The 19,254-nt window shown below is 48.5% G+C and overlaps 1 protein-coding gene and 1 long non-coding RNA gene across 4 annotated transcripts; one reads left to right on the forward strand and one right to left on the reverse strand.

The window, feature by feature from the left end:
* Nucleotides 1–65: 65 nt before the first annotated feature.
* TTI1 (TELO2 interacting protein 1) lies at nt 66–16,422 on the forward strand. 2 transcript variants are annotated; one of them, XM_026107100.2, is made up of 7 exons: nt 68–2,613; nt 3,127–3,318; nt 4,112–4,260; nt 5,100–5,240; nt 6,712–6,916; nt 7,650–7,737; nt 14,555–16,422. In XM_026107100.2, exons 1-7 carry the CDS (start codon nt 327–329, stop codon nt 14,769–14,771), a joined length of 3,279 nt encoding a protein of 1,092 aa, XP_025962885.2. In that variant the 5' UTR covers nt 68–326; the 3' UTR covers nt 14,772–16,422. The 2 variants fall into 2 exon arrangements, with proteins under 2 accessions (XP_064377805.1, XP_025962885.2); XM_064521735.1 differs by lacking the exons at nt 6,712–6,916; nt 7,650–7,737 and having other exon boundaries at nt 66–2,613.
* On the reverse strand, nt 725–10,406 carry LOC135330143 (uncharacterized). Of its 2 annotated transcripts, XR_010391959.1 has the most exons (4): nt 10,208–10,406; nt 8,531–8,797; nt 5,087–5,448; nt 725–809 (listed from the first exon to the last, which is right to left on the reverse strand). It is a non-coding gene; the product is annotated as an uncharacterized LOC135330143 (long non-coding RNA). The 2 variants fall into 2 exon arrangements; XR_010391958.1 differs by lacking the exon at nt 10,208–10,406 and having other exon boundaries at nt 8,531–8,994.
* Nucleotides 16,423–19,254: the final 2,832 nt, after the last annotated feature.

Below are 19,254 nucleotides of genomic sequence, written 5' to 3' on the forward strand. Positions count from 1 at the left end.
GGCGCATGCGCGGCCGCCTCGCTGGAGCCCGCCAAAGAGGCAGGCGCTCCCCCCCCCCAGCCGCACGCATGCGCAGTGAGCACATCCGGGACCTTTCTCGCAGCACTCCCACCCCGCCGAGCTCCGGGGGACGCTCTTTGTGGCGCCGAGAGCTTAGGCTGTCGTATGTCACTTCCGGCACGTGGCAGCCCCGCTACGGGAGCAGGTAGGCGCGCCGCTGTCGGGGGCCACCCGCGCCCGGCGCCCCCGCAGGCCCCGGGGCGCAGCGGCCCCTCCGCAGCCTCCGAGCGCCGCTTTCCAGCCCCGCAGGAGGCGCAGCCGCCAACATGGCCGTCTTCGACACCCCCCAGGAGGCCTTCGGGGCCCTGCGGCCCGTGTGCGTGCAGCTGACCAAGGCGCAGACCCGGGAGAACGTGGCGCAGCTGCAGGCCCGCCTCGGGGCCGTCAGTGCCGCGGCCCTCCAGGAGCTGCAGGAGTACGTGCTCTTCCCGCTGCGCTTCGCCCTCAAGGTGCCGGGGCCCAAGCAGGAGCGGCTGGTGCAGAGCGTGGTGCAGTGCATCTCCTCTGTCCTCGCGGCAACCTGCGTGAAGAAGCAGGAGCTCCTGCAGGAGCTTTTCTCCGAGCTCTGTTCGTGCCTCTCTCCCCCTTCTGCCGTGAAGAAACCAGCCTCGCTGTCGGAGGAGTTAAAGCTGGCTGTAATCCAGGCGCTGCACACCCTGATGCACTCGGCTTATGGGGATGTTATCTTGTCTCTGTATCAACCTTCCACCCTTCCTCTCCTGGGATTTGCTGTGTCTTTGCTTCTGGGCCTAGCAGAACAAGAAAAAGCAAAGCAAATTAAGATCTCTGCTCTGAAGTGTTTACAGGTCCTAATTCTGCAGTGCGACTGCCAGGAGCATCAAAACCTAGATGAAGATGAGGCACAACAATGTGGGGATTTGTTTGCTTCCTTTCTGCCTGGGATCTCTATTACACTCTCTCGGGTTATTACTGGAGACATCAAACAAGGCCATACAACCACCGTTTCTGCCATCAGACTCTTCTACCAGATTGTTGGCTTAGTAATGTCTGATGAACAGCTATCAAGAGTCCCAAAGAATAAAGAGAAGCTGTCAGTGGAACAAAGCAGAATATCAGAACTCATGATCCATAGGGGACCTGACTGGAGTAAAAGTACTGCAGAAAAACTCACTCTCCTCATACATAAGATAGTTGAATTTTCTTCAGTTCACCCCCACTGGAAGGTGAGGCTGGAGCTGGTAGAACTGGTCCATCACTTAATGAGGAACTGCAGGCAGTCGCTGGTGGATTCATTCAGTCATCTGTTAAAGGCCTTGGTTGGGCTGGTTAACGACGAGAACAGCGAAGTCCAAAACAGGTGTAACGAGGTTCTGCAAAGCATTGCAGAACAGAGGTTAGTAGCAGAAAACAGGGCTCTCGCTGATGTTCTGTCAGAGAACCTTCATTCCCTTGCCACAGCTCTTCCTCGCCTGATGAACTCTCAGGATGACCAGGGCAAATTTTCTACTTTGACCTTACTGCTTGGCTATTTGAAGCTTCTGGGCCCCAAGATTAACATTGTCCTCAACTCTGCAGCCCACCTCCACCGTCTCTCTAAAGCGCTGATGCAAGTTCTGGAGTTGGACGTGACAGACGTGAAGATTGTGGAAGACCGACGCTGGGGTTCTGAAAGCTCGTACGAACCTCCGGGCTGCTTGCAGAAGGGAAAGCGTCAGAAGAAGTACTTCCGCTTCTTCACAGAGGAGAAGGTTTTCCAGCTCCTTCAGCAAGTTTGTCGTGTTCTTGGCTACTATGGGAACCTCTATTTGCTTGTGGATCATTTCATGGGGCTGTACACCGAGTCTGTCACGTACCGAAAGCAGTCTGCTATGGTCCTCAATGAGCTGATTGCAGGAGCTGCTGGAGTGGGGGTGGACGTCCTTCATGAAAGGGAAGATCCAGTGAGCATGGATGATCTCAAAGGGAGCATAACATCCATCCTTGATGAATACACAGACCAGGCAAACTGGTATTTGATCACTAGTATTGATACAGACGAAGTTGGCACTGAGCTCTCTGTGCGGCATTCAGGACTTCCCACCAGTCCAGGAAGCGCACACAGCAGCGTTCTCATTCCACCCTCAGACCCGCACCTTTCCACTTGCACTATGAACAGCAACATCTGGCAGATTTGTATCCAGCTGGAAGGCATCGGCTGTTTTGCTGCTGTCCTAGGGAAAGAATTCCGGTTGCTTCTGCTATCAGCTCTTTACCCTGTGCTGGAAAAGGCTGGTGACAAGACTCTACTCGTTAGTGAGACAGCAATGGGGACGCTGGTAGACATATGCGAGGCCTGCAGTTACGACTCCATGCAGTGTTTGATTAATGAGAACTCTGACTATCTGGTGAATGGGATTTCCTTGAATTTGCGCCAGTTGGCACATCAGCCACATGCTTCCCGGGTCCTGGACACTATGCTGAGGCATTCAGATGCCAGCTTGCTGCCGCTGGTAGAAGATGTCATCCAAGATGTCCTGTCTACACTTGATCAGTCTTACGATAACCAGGCTTCCACTTTCCTCAGGGTCCTCTACTCATTAACGGCAGCTTTAGGTATCTAAACGATGTTTACTTTGCATAATTCAGTCTTACTTTCACTGAGGTGCTTGTCTCTGACCTTTCAGCTTACAGTGGGACATTCCAAAGGCAGTTTCAAGTCGATGAGGTGCTGCAGCATGGTGACAGCTGTGCTTTGCTTGACGGGCCAGCTCTCAGGCAAAGACTGCTGACAGTGGTCACCATCCACAACCAGTTTCCTGTTTGTCTGACCTTCAGCATTGTCAGACCATAGCCTGTGCCAGTTCAGAAAGGATGGATCTACTCCTCCCATAAGCGTTCTGTAGGAGCACACGGGGTGTATCCCTGTCTACATATCCCTGTCTGCATTTAGCATTCTCTTCTTATCCTGTCAGGGAGGTCATGGTGATTTGACAGCTGGTGCCTCATTCTGCAATTCAGTCCCACAAGATTTGAGTCATGTTGTTCTCTCAAGGAATCTGTGGTACCTTGCTGACTTGCAGGAGGGGATCATGACTGCTTCGTGACTTACCAGTTCCTCTTTTGCAGTCCAGTGGTTTGGAACATCCTGCCGCGAGGAACACCAAGGGCAGACTGCTGAGTGGCGGAGCAGAACTTTGTCCCAGGTGCAGCAGCAGCAGCTTGTGACAAGGCAAGAAGTGGAGCAGTTCTTCCTCGACTATGTCAGACAGAAGCAGATTGCAGAGGGCAATCTCCCTGACGCAGATGATGAGGAGGCAGGTCAGTACTGTGCAGGACTGGGGAACAGTATGTTGAACTCGGGGAAAGACAGGGACTTCTGAGGTGTTCTTTTGCCAGGTGGGGGACTTGAGACCAGGCTGAAATACTACCACACTCCTGGCCATCTCAGGTCCACTCTGAGCAGACTTTAGCCCATATAAGGTGCTACTGGGTGTTCCTGCTTAGTTCTGTGCTCAGGAAAGCAAACAAAAAAAGAAGATAAAACGGTTGCAGATCAAGGCTTGCTTTAGGCCTGTGACACAAAAAACCACTGTGCTTTTCCTCACCTCATAATAGGGCATTGCACAAGAGGCTCACGACCCAAAGTTGCCTCTTTGCAGAATCAGGAATTCCTGCACCATTTCTTTCCTGGCATATGATGACACTACTTCCTGCCTGCCTGGCCTTGGCAGGCCCTGCAGACATTCATATAGGGAACATTTGCTGTCTCTTTGCTGGACTCTGCTGCAATCCTGACCTTTAAATACTTCATCTTTAAATACCTAGGCTTTTCATTTTTAATAAAAATCAGTGGGAAATAAAGAAGTCTGTGGTGAGGAGAGACTGCAAATGTCAGGCTAACTATGCTCTCCAGTAAAGAAAGCAAGCCTTCTGCTCCCCAGTCCCACACTCTCGCTGAATCTGCCACTTAACTCACAGAACTCAAGCACAGGCTTGACTATACCTAAATCAAAAATGCCAAAGGTCTTATTTGGGAATCTGCACAAGAGTCGTGGGTGGATATTGGGATCTCTCAGAACTTTCAAGTCATTATCGTGGTTTTGTTTTCCAGATGTGGTCCCTCCCCTTGCTGAGCCTGAGCGAAACAACTCTGACACAGAAGGAGAGACGCCACTGCCAAGCCACGCTCAGCTGGCCAAAGACGTGATGGAGAGGTGCATCCACTTGCTATCTGACAGGAACCTCCGAGTGCGGCTAAAGGTTAGTAGACGCTGGCTTTGAGGGGCAGGTGGTGCCCGTGAAGGGGGCTGGTGCTTCATCAGCATGTACGTGGCACATGTTGGGCTTCTTGCTGTAATGGGGTTAGTGCTGCCTTATGCTTTTCAGAACAGACCCTCCAAGCGTTGGCAAGAAAAAGGGGGACAGTTTTCCAAGAGTAGCCTGGCTGCCGCTCCCAGAACAGACTGAACGCAGTCTCAGTGGTGGCTTCATATCAGGAATCTTTCCTTGATGCTCATAAGAGTTAAGTCTCGTGCCTCAGTCTTTGGAGAAGAAACATCTTTTCTCCCATCTAGGCCTCCCATCCCCCCTTCCTCAAACCCTAGTGCAGAGACTGATAAACACTTCAGAAGTTTCTAGGGTGATGATAAGCAGGGCTGAAAGTCTGGGTTTTTTAATTATGAAAAATCCTTTGAAGGTGGCCTCCTTTTAAAGTGCAAAGCAAGACAGAAAATGCAGCAGTGAGGCATAACCCAGATTCTTACCACGCGGGCTGCAGTCGTGCTAGGTGATTCTGCTGGCGTTCTGTAGCAACACCAGGGTCCTAGTGCATAGCTGAGCCTGCAGGATCAGGCCAGAAGTTGTGTCCTTGTCCAGCCCAGCCCCTGTAGCCCAGCGTGAGTTATGTCACTGTGCTACTTGTTGCTTGCAGAATAGGCCTGTGTTCTGTGCACCGTTCAGTTGATCCCAGTTCATACTGAGGTAAAACGCTGTCATTCTGCTGTCATTTGCCCTGATGTAACTCTGGGGATCCACCTGAACGCCTGGTGTTTCGGGCACTGCAGCAGTTTGAGGGTCTGTTACTTACCCCCCATGCACAGGTCCTGGATGTGCTGGAGCTCTGTGTAACTGTCCTGCATCCTCATGGAAACCATCTGCTTCCCATGGCTCATCGTGTCTGGCCAGCTCTCGTCACCCGGCTGATTAGCGACGACCCTCTGGCAGTGCTCAGAGCCTTCAAGGTACAGCCGTGAATCCTTGCCAGCAGCCTTCAAGTTGGTGCTCAGAAGGCAAGCAGCTAAGCCACTGCTCTGGCCTGCATGAGAAGCACTCACTTCGGAGAGCGATTTTTTTTTTAAATGTGGCTCAGAACAGAGGGGTAGCACCTTGCAGTGGGTAGACTGGTACCACTCTTGCAGCTTACCCACAGATCATACCTTGACACGGCTCCTGCAGGAAACAGCAGTATTAATTGTTATTATAGGGAAGGGGAAACCAGTTCTTTTACAGCCTAAGCAGCTGTCAGAGGCACTGTGTAGTGCAGCTTATCCCTTGCCTGAACCAGTCTCAGCAGCCCCCTTTAGAAGCACCCCACCTTCTTAGTCTGAAGAGGAGGGGTATTTTTGTGAGAGAGGAAATGGTGGGGGGGAAGTTGCAGCTGTACCTAAAGCAAAGACTTAGCTTCATAGTAACAACACTTAGAGTTCCTGACTCTGTCAATTAGCAGCATTCTCTTCCTGAATCAGGAAGCTGGACAATAAAACATGTTACTTGAGGTTGCCAGCCCCAGAGTTTTACAGGGCTTCCTCTGCTATGCAGAATGAGATTCATGTTAGAGTCCTTCAGTATGAAGGAAAGGAAAGTTTCAATGCCCCAGATTTTGGGAGCTATACACTAGAATTTCAAAGTAGCCATACCTTGCGTGTGCCTGCCTTAGAAGAATGGAGAGGCCGCTACACAAAAGCTAATTAACACTTGGGAAGTTCAAGGGATCATTAGAAGTAGCACTACATTTGGGTTTTGTTATGAGAAGCATCCCAAGAGTGTATTCTTTCTAAATCTCAGAACAAGAAGTATAGCATCAGTATAAGCCAAATACAACACAACCAAGATCTCAGCCCTGCATACTAAGACCACATACATGAGCTTCGTGAAGTTTCAAGAGAGCCAAGTTTTGGCCACGTGGATTGGCCCCATGGGTTGGCCCTTCAGTTGTACATGTAATTAAGGCTGTTCTCTAGTCCAGTTTGGTTTCTATCCTGGGCACACACCAATAGTGCTGGGTGCCCTATGCTATAAAGAGTTGCCCTTTCTGCTCTGTGGCATACTTGTGAAGATGGACTGCTTTCACTACAAAGCTGATTTATATTTTAACGGCACCTTGCATCAGAGGTTTCTTCAGCTTTTTTGCATAAGGCTTCACAGTCTACTCTTTCCTTTACTGTGCTGAGGAGGGAAGTGCAGTCCCACAGGGTTAGCAATATGAAATTGAAGAACAGGACGCAGGTCACTTGGCCTTCCCCATCAAGCATGCAGCTTCTGCTCATGGCAGTAATAGCAGGTGCCGTCACATTGCTCTCAACTGCAAACAGCTATCACGGGAGAATGCCTCATCCCCCAGAGTGGTGAAGACTGCTGAGCATAGCATCCTTGAGCAGCCTACTCAGACTTGTATCTGCACTTATCCTCCAGTAACTGGTGTTTCTCCATTAGGTGCTATGTACCCTGGCTCAAAAGTGTGGGGACTTTCTGAGGCAAAGGTTTTCCAAAGACGTCCTGCCTAAGCTGGCCAGCTCCCTCCTCAGTCAAGCCCCAGCCAGTGCCAGAGCTGGGCCTGTGTACAGCCACACACTCGCCTTCAAGTTACAGCTGGCTGTGTTGCAGGGACTGGGTTCTCTGTGCGAGAAGTTAGACATGGGTGAGTACCAAGGAAAGTATTAGATAGTATGAGATCTCTGCCTGGCTTAACTCCTCTCCTTTGATCTTAGCTGACCAGGCCTGTACTTGCTTCTCATCTCTCTGCTGCCCCATAGGATTGATTTCCTGATTTCCCCAGCCTCATCCCTTTCAAGTCATGCTGGGCATTAATCTTTCCTCATTGAGAGCCTATAAAAGAGGGCATGGTCGCTTTACTCCCCAAGAAACAAACTAGTGGAGAAGATTCCCAGTACCCTGTAGAATCTGACTGCTCATCTCACTTGTGCATGAGAAGTGGGTATAAAGTGGAGTTCCTGGGTTGCTGCAGCCAGGTGGGTTGGGCCATACTTTGTTCCTAATTAATGGGAGAACTGATAAGCCTCCAGGCGAAGTTGACTGGTTCCATTTGGGGACATCTCTCTGGATGACCCTTTAAATGCAGCACATCACATTCTTCTACTGAATGAACCACTGAAATTCTCCTGGGGCAGATTTTTGGATGCAACTTTGATGAGGGAAAAGGTTTGCTGGTTAGTTGTTCTTGTCCTCTCTCAATGCCCTTGATTGCTTTCTCAGCTCTGCAGCAAATGCTCAAGGGGACAGGTCAGAAGAGCTCTGGGTCAGACAGTTGGAAGGCTCAGAAGCCACTTGCTGCCAATTTAGAGCAGAGCCTATTAGGCGGCAGCAGCTGAGTAGGTTACCTCCTACCGTTCTCTTCTGTTCCATTTCTGCAGGCGAGAGTGACCTGAATAAAGTGGCAGATGCCTGCCTGATCTACCTCAGTGCCAAACAACCCATGAAATTGCAAGAAGCTGCCCAGAGGTAATGTCTCTTAAATGCAGGTGCATCAGATGTACAAGGAGTGTGGGGAGGGAAAGCACAGTAACCCCTTTTCTTTTACACCTTTTCCCATTCCTGCCCCCAGCATATTTGAGTCCTGTAAAGCAGAGTCTCTCGTGGAAGTTAGCCCCTTTCTCTGGTGAAGAAGCAGTTACTACCAAAATGAGTTACAGAGATTAGCTTGTCCAGAAATTAGTTTATTTTCAGACTACCTCTCAATTCATCTGGGGACAGAGGTGGGAAGATGTACTACTTGCTTTATGCTAACCACCTCGTAAACTAGAATTCTTAGGACTCGGCCCATTGGTGGGGTAAAATTGCAGAGAAGACAGTTATACAGGAGAATGTGTCACATTCCCACATATTCTATCACTAGTGGGTTTCATGCTTAATACCTTCTGCAGGCTGAGATTTACTTCTGCTGTCCTTCTGTTTCCTGCCCCCCTCCCCATGATTCCTGTGTCATCACCTCAGCCCCTCTGCTACAGAGACTCTTTACAAGGGAGCTTTATACCTCTTTCAGTCCTATCTCCTAGACTTCAAAGTTGCACCAGAACCAACAAGGTCTCACCCACCAACATCAAGAACTTTCCCTAAGACTTCAGAATTTCTAAGAAGTTATTGTTCAAAACTTATTGCTTGTCACCAGAGAAACACCAAACAGCATGCAGCCTTGCAAGCTCAGACAGTAAAGCCTGTTCAAAATTAAATTATCCATGTGGATCAGAACCATCAGAGAAACAGGTCTGTTGTAGGACCCAGTGAAATGACTTACCTTTCCAGCTGCCAGCCTGCAAGAGGCCAGTTCTCCCCAGGCTCAGCCATGTAGGCCGGAGTTTGTTTGGGACACTGTCAGTCCTGGCACCAGTTTCTTCACTGTCTTACTCCGAGAAGGCTGGGAGCGGTTGAAAGGGCACAAATAGTTTAGATGTACACACATTAAGTCTATGAAGTGTTGATAGACAGACTTGGTTGGTGTTCAGAATCCTGTTCTGCATGTCCTGCTGTCAGCATAAGAAGCACTATTGTCATATGTTGTCACCTGGAAAGAAGGCCAGAGGTTTCAGCAGACAAAATCAGTTACAGAACATGTAAAGTGACCACGAAAACCAGGCATTTCTTTTTCTGCTGAGGGGCAGGGGTAAAAGCCACCCTCTTTCTGGGTGGCTAACCTTCCCTTCCCCTAATGGCGGAGGAAGCCAGCTGTGAGCAGGCTCAGCAAGCATCGCAGGGTTCAGAGGGCTGACTGTTAAAAAAGGAAAAACTATCAGTTGCCTTTCACCTGAGTGCAGGGCTCCCAGGGGCGTGCAAGGTGTGAAAAGCTTTTGTGCGGCTGGGCAGCAGTTCAGGCAGAGAGAGGTCTCAGAAGCTGTAGCCATGCCTTTCTGTTTGTATTCCAGAGCTGGTGAGAATAGGTTTATTTTTACCCTAGTGGCTTTTATTGCATCACAGCAGGCTTCAGCAGCATTCTTTCTGCAAAGGGTTTCTTAGCTGAAAGATTGTATACCCTTAATACAACATACCTTTCTTCTGTGTAAGCAAAGCAGAACACCAGGATTCATTTAGATATTTGGAATCTTAAGCTTTTAAATCACAACACAGTAGTCTAAAAAGCTGTGTAATTTAACAGCGGTGCAGGAAGAAATATTGAATTAGCTTTATGGTGTGACAGAGTCATTAGAAGTTATATTGTCAAGCAACTTCACTGTGGTTGGAGAAAGGGGAGCAAAGTTCAAGGCAAGAGTAATTTTCTCCTGTGTAATATTTTTATTTTGTTTTTAAGTGAAAAGTGCCACATGTCACACTGCTCCCCCCATGTCTTTAATGCACTGTACATTACATATTTCATTGAACAAAGCAAGATCTTCTGTGAACAGCTCTCTTGGATAGCCCTGTTGCCCAAACACGTATATGCATCAAGGCATGCATCGTGTCTGGCCTGACGTTAACCATGCATATAAGGTAGCACTTTTACCTTTTAACTATAATGCACATGATATGCAGTTTCAACTTGCAGCAGTCAAAATGAGTTTGTACGATAACAATCAGCTATAGTTCCATGATAAGAGTCACTTCTCAGCCATACTTAGCTTCCTTTCTCCAGCTGTTTAAGCATCAGATTCCTGTAAGCCCTGCTCCTTTTCTTTGCTCTCCATGTGCCTGAAAATAATCCTGCAAAGTAACTCAGGCTGTCATAGGGAAGGCCCTTTGTATCTAGGCAAGGGCAAAGTTATCAGCCTGCTGCATGAAAAATTCTGAATTTTAAATGCTGCTAAAAACAGATATAACAGAAATAATCTTACCCACAGCCTGAGTGCCAACATAAGTCACTTGACAACCCAGCATTATCACTGCAGAAATCATACAAGGTAAAGAGATATTTGGAATCAGCTTGCCATTTTGATTTATACTAAGTGGTATTTCCGAACAAGAAGTAGTCGCTATTGCTCACCTTAATGGATTCTAACTGAATCCATGAGTTGTGACCTGCCAGGAGCAAGGTCAGCTCTTATGAAGCCAGTTGTATCTCCAGCTGACTGAGTTTAATTCTAAAGTGAAGATTCTGTAGGCACATAAAGGGCTAAGCAGGAACTTTTGGCCAAGGTGCTGGAGCTTAAAGGAGGAAAAGAAGAAAAAAAATAAAGCAAGAGGAAGCTTTGTCTGTCTTCCAGGGATGTTATCATGCTACAGGGAGGCTGTTTAATCCCATTTGTGGGCCCTGTAGTTTTATTAGATGAACCAGTGGGAGTAAGTGAATGTGGTATATGCAGCATAGTGCAATACTCAACAGGCAGAAATAGATGCCGGGAAAAAATGAGCTCCAGTATGTCTGAGGAAGAGAAAAGGGTACAGCAGGCTTTATTGTAAAATGACAGCTGGTAATATTCCAAGAGGGGAATATTATTCAAAGCTTGTAAAAATAAATAAATAATTGCACACACACACTGAAGAGGAGCTTGGGAAAGCCAGGGAACACTAGTTACATCTTTGCTTTTGTTGAAAGCAAGCCAGTGCAGCTGTGGGTAAGGTGGCCACGGGCACTCAAGCAGCTAAGTTGTTTTGTGGTGGAGGTAAGAATAGGGAACAAGACAGAGGGGGAGATGTGGTAAATTGAAAGTCACAATACATAAAAACAGATTCTGATCAATTTATCAATTTGCCTCATCCCTGACAGACTTCTCACTTTCAAAGCAAAACAACACTGAAGGAAAAGAGATTAAGAAATTGTTATTGGCACACATCACCACTTTCAGAAAGAACAGTTCGGCATTTTTTCAGTTTGAAGTGACTGTTTTGAAATGAACACACAATTCTTTTTAATAAGTCTTTACAGCCTATAAGGTTTACCATTTGACCTTTTGGTTAACATCCTAGATAGAGATCATTTTTTTCCCCAGGATGCAGAAATATTTTTTCTCAGTTGTCACTGAAGTCTGTGGTCAATTGTGTCTAGTTAACATTCGGCAGAGATGCAAAAGCCAGAAAGACTTGTCCTTTTGCCAGTCTGTTCACATTGTCCCTGGTTGCTTTAGATTTGCTTAGGCCTTGGGAAAAACACAAAGCAATAGAATAGTCTAACTCCACTCTGTGCCAATAGAACAAGTTGTTTAGTACAACTGGAACAAACAGGAGCTATTTTTGGACCTTTTTAGACACTGAAGTTGATTACATGGCATTAAAGACACCTCTTTTGGTTTGACTGTGTAGTTTATTGGATACTTATTGACAGCTGTCATTTGCAAGCTGGGCTGAAGTACACTAAAACAGCCACCTGCACAAGGCAAAATTCAACAAAATTATATTTAAGTAAAAAAGCAACAACAGAAAACAAACCTGGATTAACCCCAGGATTCTTTGCCATGGAAACAGGTTGCTTAGAAACTACCTAAGAGTTAGTTTGAAAATGTAAAAGTCAAGTTGTTCTTTAAGCTGCACAGCACTCCAGGTTATCAGGAGATAATCACATGCCTTAGGCCATTATGGGCACAAGAGGCAGTGGAGTTCTCCAGGGACCAGCTAATCTCTTGAGGGTTGTTCTCTCTGGAGCAACTGATTGGGACGAGGTTGGAGAGCAGGATGTCTTTGCTCTGAATGTAAGAAGTAAGGTTGTATACGTGCTGGAAAAGCAGAAGCCAGCTGAATAACATTCTCCTTTCCCATATTTACTTCCCAGTGATTCATATTTCCTGCCCAGTCTCCCCACCCTGACTGTTCCTATCAGCCCCAGCCATGAGGAGTGAGGACTGTTTCTCTGCAGCTGCCCACCATCAGCAGCCCATCAGAAGCTGGGGAAACCAACTGGAACCTGCTGTTTCCTAGCAGGTGGGCAGCTGTACGCTCACACTGTCACAGCTAAGTGAGCACCAGCAGGGCTGGGAGAGCGCTGACAGCTGCCAGGGCTTGGAGAGCTGGTACAGGGATTTCACCAGGTGGAAGCTCTAGACCCTGCCCTAGCAAGCCTGCTTGCAGTCTTGCTCAGTCTGACACCCATGGGAGGCTAGCACGCAGTTCAGACCAGCTCCCCCTTTTTCCAATCGGCATAACTACAATGTTGGAAAGCTGGGGGAACAGAGATCCCCATGGACTCACCTGAGTCCGGCCATCCCCCAAAAAGAAGTTGCTGTTGCCAAAACAGTCATTTCCAAGCACAGCTGTCATTTTGGAACATGTTCACATTGTGTTCTTCTGGAAATGACAGATAGGGACTGCAAGTACCCTCAGGAGCAGGCACTGGCTCACAGTGGCAATGTGTTCACTCACCGCCATTCAGACACCTGCACTGGGAGAGACAGGCAACTGGTTAATAGCAGAGAGGCAAAGGCAACTCCTTTGGCTGCTCATGGAGTAACAAGTGAGTCATGCCTCAGTGAGATTACTGTGAAGAGGCAAAGGAGCTTTCTAGTGCCCCCATCTCATTTCTTCATTTTTTCAGATTACCTATGGCTCTCCCTTTCAGAGCACAAGAGCAGATGAGAGCTTCTAAACAGGATTTCTGCCTGCTCTAGATAGGAAGCAAGCTCACTTTAGGGATAAAACTCTTAGTAGAAGTTTTGACAGCCATCAGGCCTGTTTTTGTGTGGCTTCTGTAGCAGATGATAGTCTTTGGTTTCCATTTTAGAGAAGAGTTCTATCCTGTAATTCATAGCAGAACAAGCAGGTCTCCCCTCCGATTTCTTTTCCTATTATCTCCCCCCAGCTGTTTTTCTCCTCTGTGGCCCACTGATTTCAGTGGAAGCTAGACACCTGAAGATCTGTGGCTAGGCATCTACTGAGATTGTGGAAAGCTGGCTCATAAGCTTGGTAAGTGCTGAGTACCACTGATGCTCAGTCTCCACTGGAGCACAGAGTACTTAGCGCTATACAGGATGAGGCCTCACAACCCTGTCAGGGCATCTTGTAAATTCTAGTTTAATTTTGTACATGGCACAGCCAGGGAACTTCATAACCAGTTAAGCCCAATATGCCTTCTGTGCATCAAATCCTGACACAAACCCAGCCAAGCCCAAAGGTTACTGACAACAAGAACTGGCAGAAAGGCATGAATAAGTGTAACTCATGCAAATTAGCCATTTGCTCCTTTGCTCCTAGAGGCTTCCCATTCTTCAACAAGGCTATCTGCAGCATCTCTTACAGCAGCTCACAATTGGAGTCAGAAGTGTGAAGTGCCTACTCAAAAGTTAAATCCCCCATCTTATGTGGCACATTGAAATTCAAAGTGAAAGCCATCAGCACAGCAGTAAAAAGCATTATTGGAAGTTGTCACTTCTCTCTTCCTCCATTCTATTCTTAATGAAGGTTTATTTAAAAAAATATTTTAAAAAAACTGCACTGTGAAAGATGCTTTGCAGAAGGAAAAAAGCTTGGAGGCAGTGAATAAGAACTCAGCCTGAGGAGAGACTCTGAAGCATGAGACCTCACATAAGTGAAAAGCCCCCCAGCAGAGCATTCAGCTCTCCTGTGGCCTAGCCTAGACAGCTGTCCAGAAAACTCCTCATTTTTAACCTCTGAAAGGGAGAAAAGTTTGGCTGGGTTGACCACTCACTCCCCAGAAACCAGACGGGGTAGTGAACAAAGTACAGAACCTCTTAAGATCTCCGTGGGAGGGACTGTCCAAACATAAGTAGCATGTGCAGTATGTAGTCACCTCTCCAGCACTTGTCCCCTGTTAGGACAGGCTGATTTAGAAAGGTTTTTGCCAGCAGCAGCCCCAAAGCACTATGGCTTTCTGTGTGAGCTGGAAGTGCTTTTATTCTCAGCCGCGTTGGCTTTATGCAGAGTTCTCTGCATTCACCTGCAAGTCCCCTACCCACCTCCCCAGTGACCTGGCTCCACCTGCCTGCGCTTACTGCAGGACAGTAGCAAGACCTCCCTGGGGTCCTCCCTCCCTGCTGTAAGAGGCCACTGATCTGCTGCCTACCCTGGAGCCACCTTGAGTCTCACCTACAGAAGATTCGGTCCTCTGAGTTTAATACCCCCTCCTGTGATGCTGAGACCTTATGCTGAGTCTGAAGCCTGGCTCAGTTATTCACCAGCTCCTTGTTTGAGGTCAGTAATGTACCGCTTAGCATAATAACAAATTTTCTCCCACTTTCCAATAGACATGAAACCACTGAACTGTCTTCTCTTGGGCACAGAAACCATCTTAATGGCTGCCTAATGAGCCTCCAAATCTGTTCAGCTGTCAGAGGTTACAGACAATGTCAAAGCTTTCCACAGTCATTTGTTAATGACCCTCTTGGGCACAAATCAAAAAGCCTTCTCCTTACTCTTCTTTCCTTTCTTCCCATTCTTCCCAAAGTGTTTTCCTCCACTTAATGCACGTGGACCCCGACACTACCTGGCTCCTCCTGAACGAGCTCTACTGCCCTCACCTGTACGAGCCCCCACATACCAGTCTCCGTCCCGTGACGCTCGGTGGAATGGGAAGGCAGCGGAATGAATTCACCGATAACGTGCTGTTCCTGCTGGAGACATTGCAGCGACGAGAGGGTGCAACACTGCAGACTGGAACATGAGAGGCATCTCCTCCTTGATAAACCCCTGCAGGAGCTGAGAGGGCAACGAGGAACTGCTGGGATAGTGCTCACCTGGGGAAAACCCCATTATTTAGGCCCTGAATCATTCCAGGGAAAAAAAGGGAGGTTGCCAGTGTGGGATACTGGCTGAGACACCTCCCCATGGGCAGAGATTTTTATACAAAGGGTGTTTGAGAATGAGGTAGATACATTGCCCTGATTCCTCTGGATTTGTACTTCCCTGCACACAGTGCTGGAGGGAAATCCAAAGGTCATATCATCTATTTCTTCAGTATGAAAAGAAAGTCATTTTCCAGCAGTAGCTTGTCTGGACTTGACTGTTGGGTGATACCCTTCAGCCCAGACTCCCTTCTGGGGAGTTAATGTGGCTGCTGTCTGGCCTCCTTGCATTGTCAGTAGAGAAATTGTGATACTCCCTTCTGTTCATAGCTGGAAGATGATCTGACAGCTTGAGCTGAAAGTTATTTTCTGGCCTTTATTCTTCTTAGGGACAGAATTCTCTTTGGGGTACATAAGAATTTTTTTCTGATAGCAGCTGACATGAAAAACAAAAATTAAAAAGTTGCATTTCCAATAAATTCCTCACCAGCACTACTGACAAGAGCAACAGTATCCCAATATCCTCTTAGAAACATTGATTCTGCTCTTTCATAATTTACTGTTTGCCAAGACCAGCTGGTGAGACTAGACAAATGAATTGTGCTTCCTTCCTTGTAGTTCTCTTACAGCTGAGCTGTAGCAGACTCTTTAGGAAAAATAGCCAACCTTGATTTACAACTTGTAAATCATTTGAGAATCTACCTCATTCCCAGATAACTTGTTCCCTGGTTAATTGTACTCCTTGTTAAGAATTTGCATGTCTCCTGTGTGAATTTGTCAGGCTTCAGGTTCCAGCTCAAACTCTTCTGCCCTTCTTCACTACTCCGAAGACCATCTACTCGAGTACCTCTCCCCCACAAGATGTTTGACACCAGTCACGCATCTCTTCACCTCTTGGTAAAACTAGACAGAAAGGGCTTTTCCAAGTTGGTCTCCATAAGGCCTGTTTTCCAGATTGCCTGCCGTTCTTAAGCTTGTTGCTTGGACCTCTCAGATTTTTAACACCAACACTCAAGGAGAACTATATGAAGTGTTTATCTGTACCCCAGCATAGCCTACCAGGTATATGTGTAGGTGTTCAGACAATGCGGATAGACATTTGGTCTGAGTGCACTGCTGCCATGACTGTTTGCTTGAATGGGTATAGTGCAATGCGGTAAATGGAGAGGAAGACTATTGCTTTGTGGCCTGCTTCCTACCTGCTCCTGCAACAGGGGACTTCCCTCCAGAACCAAGGAGCTGGCCTTACCACTCATCTGGAAGTTGTCACGAAGCTCCCGAGTCCTCCAGACTCATTCCCTGGAGACTGTCTACAGATGCTGCTTTATTTAGGTCAGCTGCTCTCAGACTGCTGCATCTCCTGCATGTGTCAGCTTCATCCAGAATGACTCCTGACACCAGGCTGCTTTACGACAGACACTTGCGCAAGTTTTATGCTAGTAAAGCAAAAGGACAGATTCTTGATTGTAAACTTGGAAGCAAGCTTAGAAATAAGAAAAACAATGCAATAAAGTGTGGTTTTTATATGTAACCAGCTTTGTGGTTCATGTGCATCATTGTTGGAGATCCCAGCTGACTGTCCGATACCCCTCTACAAACACACACACACACACACTCTCTCTATATATATGACTTCCCCTTTCCTTCCTGTTTGTGTTCAGACTTTATTCCTGGTTGTATTTCCAATAAAAACCACAGGCTCAGTGACTTTATACTCAGTGGGACAGAGCTACAGTTCAGCTTTTACCCCTTACCCTTTTTTAATACATATCAAGTGCTTAACTTTAGGTGGGGTTTTGTACAAAGGAACAATTAAAGCTGACCTGATGGGGGGAGGTAGGAGAGGCAAAAGGTGAAATATTACCTTTGGTCTTCAGAGCACTCCTGGGGTTGCTGCAGGATTTTCTCGATTGTTATAGTACTTAATAAAAATCATCTGTCAGATCCACACATTCCATCAAGCTTGCCTCTAGTCCTCGGGGGAACTCACACATGACAGAGCAGCAGCACAGATACGGCACTCAGTGCTTCAGCCCAAACCATCTGTTCTGGTCTCTCCACTCACCACTTCTCCCTGCCCTCTCTCTTGCCAGCAGCATGGGGTTGTCATGGGCTCTGCCTCTTGCCAGGGAAGTACAAGTTTAACACTGCCATGGGAACCTCAACCATTTTCCTGCAACTTGGTATCAGCCCGCAAACCAGGCTGGTGAGAAACACCCCTCCTATTACCAGGATTCACTGGCTTGTCACAGCTGCAGACAGACAAGTGATTTATCTGCACATGCTCTGCTGTGTTTGAATTTGTTACCTCTGGGAAGCAGAACTCCCAGCCTTGCTAGACCCACCTCAGCTGAAACATAAGGCAAGCTTAAAAGAAAAACAAGCTTTATTCTAACTTTATGTAGAATAAAGTTATACATGTTTTTGTAAGGAAAAGCATAAAACCAACTGACATCTGACTAATGCTAGCCAGCAATCTCATTTCTGGCTGTCACTAGGTGTTTGCTGGGGGCGTCAAAGCTAGTGCAGCACCTGCTCCGTTCAAGCGCAGGACCTCTGAGAAGCTTTACGTGGCCCTAAGAACCGCAAAGGCAACTCGGTAGCACTTCTGGTGTCATCTTTCAGAGCTGATTAAAACAACGGTGCGGCACAGCCGATAACCTTGCCCACATCACCTCGTGGTTGCTCGTGCTGCCGAGCTCAGAGGCTACATCACCTCTACTGAAGGCAACTTCCTTGCTTTAGTCCGCTTCTCTCCAGAACTATTCCAACAGGCGTGTAGCTTCTGTATTTGCCCCAAATTTGGCTGTTGTGCTTTACAGGCAGTTGCATGATAGGGTCTTTTTTTTCTTCTATGAAAACTGAGTCTATAAACCACCCATACTTTGGGAGTAAAAGCTTCCCACGGTCACCAATACCCGGAGTTGCTGACTACCCAGAGAGTCAGGAAGGGCCTTCGGTACAGACCCAGCACACCGGTGCTCCTGGAGCATCTGCTGCAGCCAGACACCTGCCAAAAATCGTCCTGTTCTAGCCCAGTCCCAGCGATCCTGCAGACCACATCTCGTGGGGTATTCGAGGACACCAGCCTTCGTGCGTCTGCACCACGGTGCACCATCATCACGCACAAAGACAGGCATGGGGCTCACGGGCAGTACAGCCACATGAAGAAGTCCTTGACCCCACTGCTGCCTCACACCGGCTGCTCTGCATCTCCCAGTCAAGTCTGTACAACGGTGTGCAGGGCCAGGCCGCAGACCAGGTCCTGCCGAACCCTTCAGAGATGTAGTTGTCTTCTACAAGAGAGGCTCTGTCGCCACGGGAATCGGGATCTCAAATCTGCACCTTCAGCTCTCCCTTCCCTGTGCTCGCCCACCCCAACGGCCCTGGAGGAACCTGCGCGCGTCAGGCCCGGCCGTGCAGCCGCGGTGGGTCTCCAGCAGATCACAGCAGATCACCGCGCTCCGAGGCCTGACACAGCAGGCTGCACGGTGAGACCTGGCCACCACGCTCCCTCGGGGCAGCACGTCATCCCAGCTCGCTTTCAGCTTTTCCCAGACACCCTGGACGAGACCAGCGACACGGCTGACCCCTCCTCCCGTTCACGTTCCAGCTCACGTTTCCTCCAGCCCCCTCAACTTTTCCCCCCGCGAAGGGATCAGCGTCACATCCAGCTCGCAAGGAGCAGCGACGCGGACAAAGCGATGCACGCGCCCACCAGCCGCACGGCGCGTCTCAGCGCAGCACAGAACGCACCTTGCTTCCTTGCAGCTCTACCCCACGCTGGCAGCACGAGGGACTGGAGGAAAGCAGCAAGATTCAGAGCAGCACGAGTCAGCGTAGTTAAAGAGGAACCGGAGGCTGCTCTCTCCCTGCCAGTGCTTCTCGTAATTACTTGGGGACCAGCAGCACTGCAGAGCCTGTTCGGAGAGCTGCAGGCCAACGCTAAAACAAAACAAAAGAGCTGCTGCACTAAGAAAAATGAAGCAAAGCTCCCCCTCCCCGTTCCCTAAAGCAAACCAGAGCGCGGTGTTCAGCGCGGTGGGCGACAGTTATGGATCCGGCACGTCGGAGCCTTGCTCCCCGGGGCGCCGGTGCTGCCGACGCCTCTGCTGCACGCGGAGCCGGGACGCGCCGACTCCGGCTCTCCTGGCCACGCTGGCGTGCGACCGCGAGGCTGGGAGACGGGGTTAAGCCTGCGGCAGCTAAAGGCGTTTTATCAGACAGGTGAAGCCAAGCAGGACCTGCCTCCTCGGAGAGGGACATTCCCATTTGTACCTTATTTGTTCGGGCTCCTGCCCAGACCTGCCCGCACCGCACACGACACCAGCACGCTCGCCCGCTCTGCCGGCTCCCGAAACCC

The sequence above is a fragment of the Dromaius novaehollandiae genome, chromosome 16 (genome assembly GCF_036370855.1).
Source record: "Dromaius novaehollandiae isolate bDroNov1 chromosome 16, bDroNov1.hap1, whole genome shotgun sequence".
Lineage (NCBI taxonomy): Eukaryota > Metazoa > Chordata > Aves > Casuariiformes > Dromaiidae > Dromaius > Dromaius novaehollandiae.

Excerpts from the sequence above, each read along its gene's own strand:
- TTI1 (XM_026107100.2), top strand. The coding sequence starts at position 327 with ATGGCCGTCTTCGACACCCCCCAGGAGGCCTTCGGGGCCCTGCGGCCC. Across the intron at positions 2,614-3,126 it reads CTCATTAACGGCAGCTTTAG|TCCAGTGGTTTGGAACATCC; the intron begins GTATCTAAACGA and ends CCTCTTTTGCAG. Across the intron at positions 3,319-4,111 it reads CGCAGATGATGAGGAGGCAG|ATGTGGTCCCTCCCCTTGCT; the intron begins GTCAGTACTGTG and ends TTTGTTTTCCAG.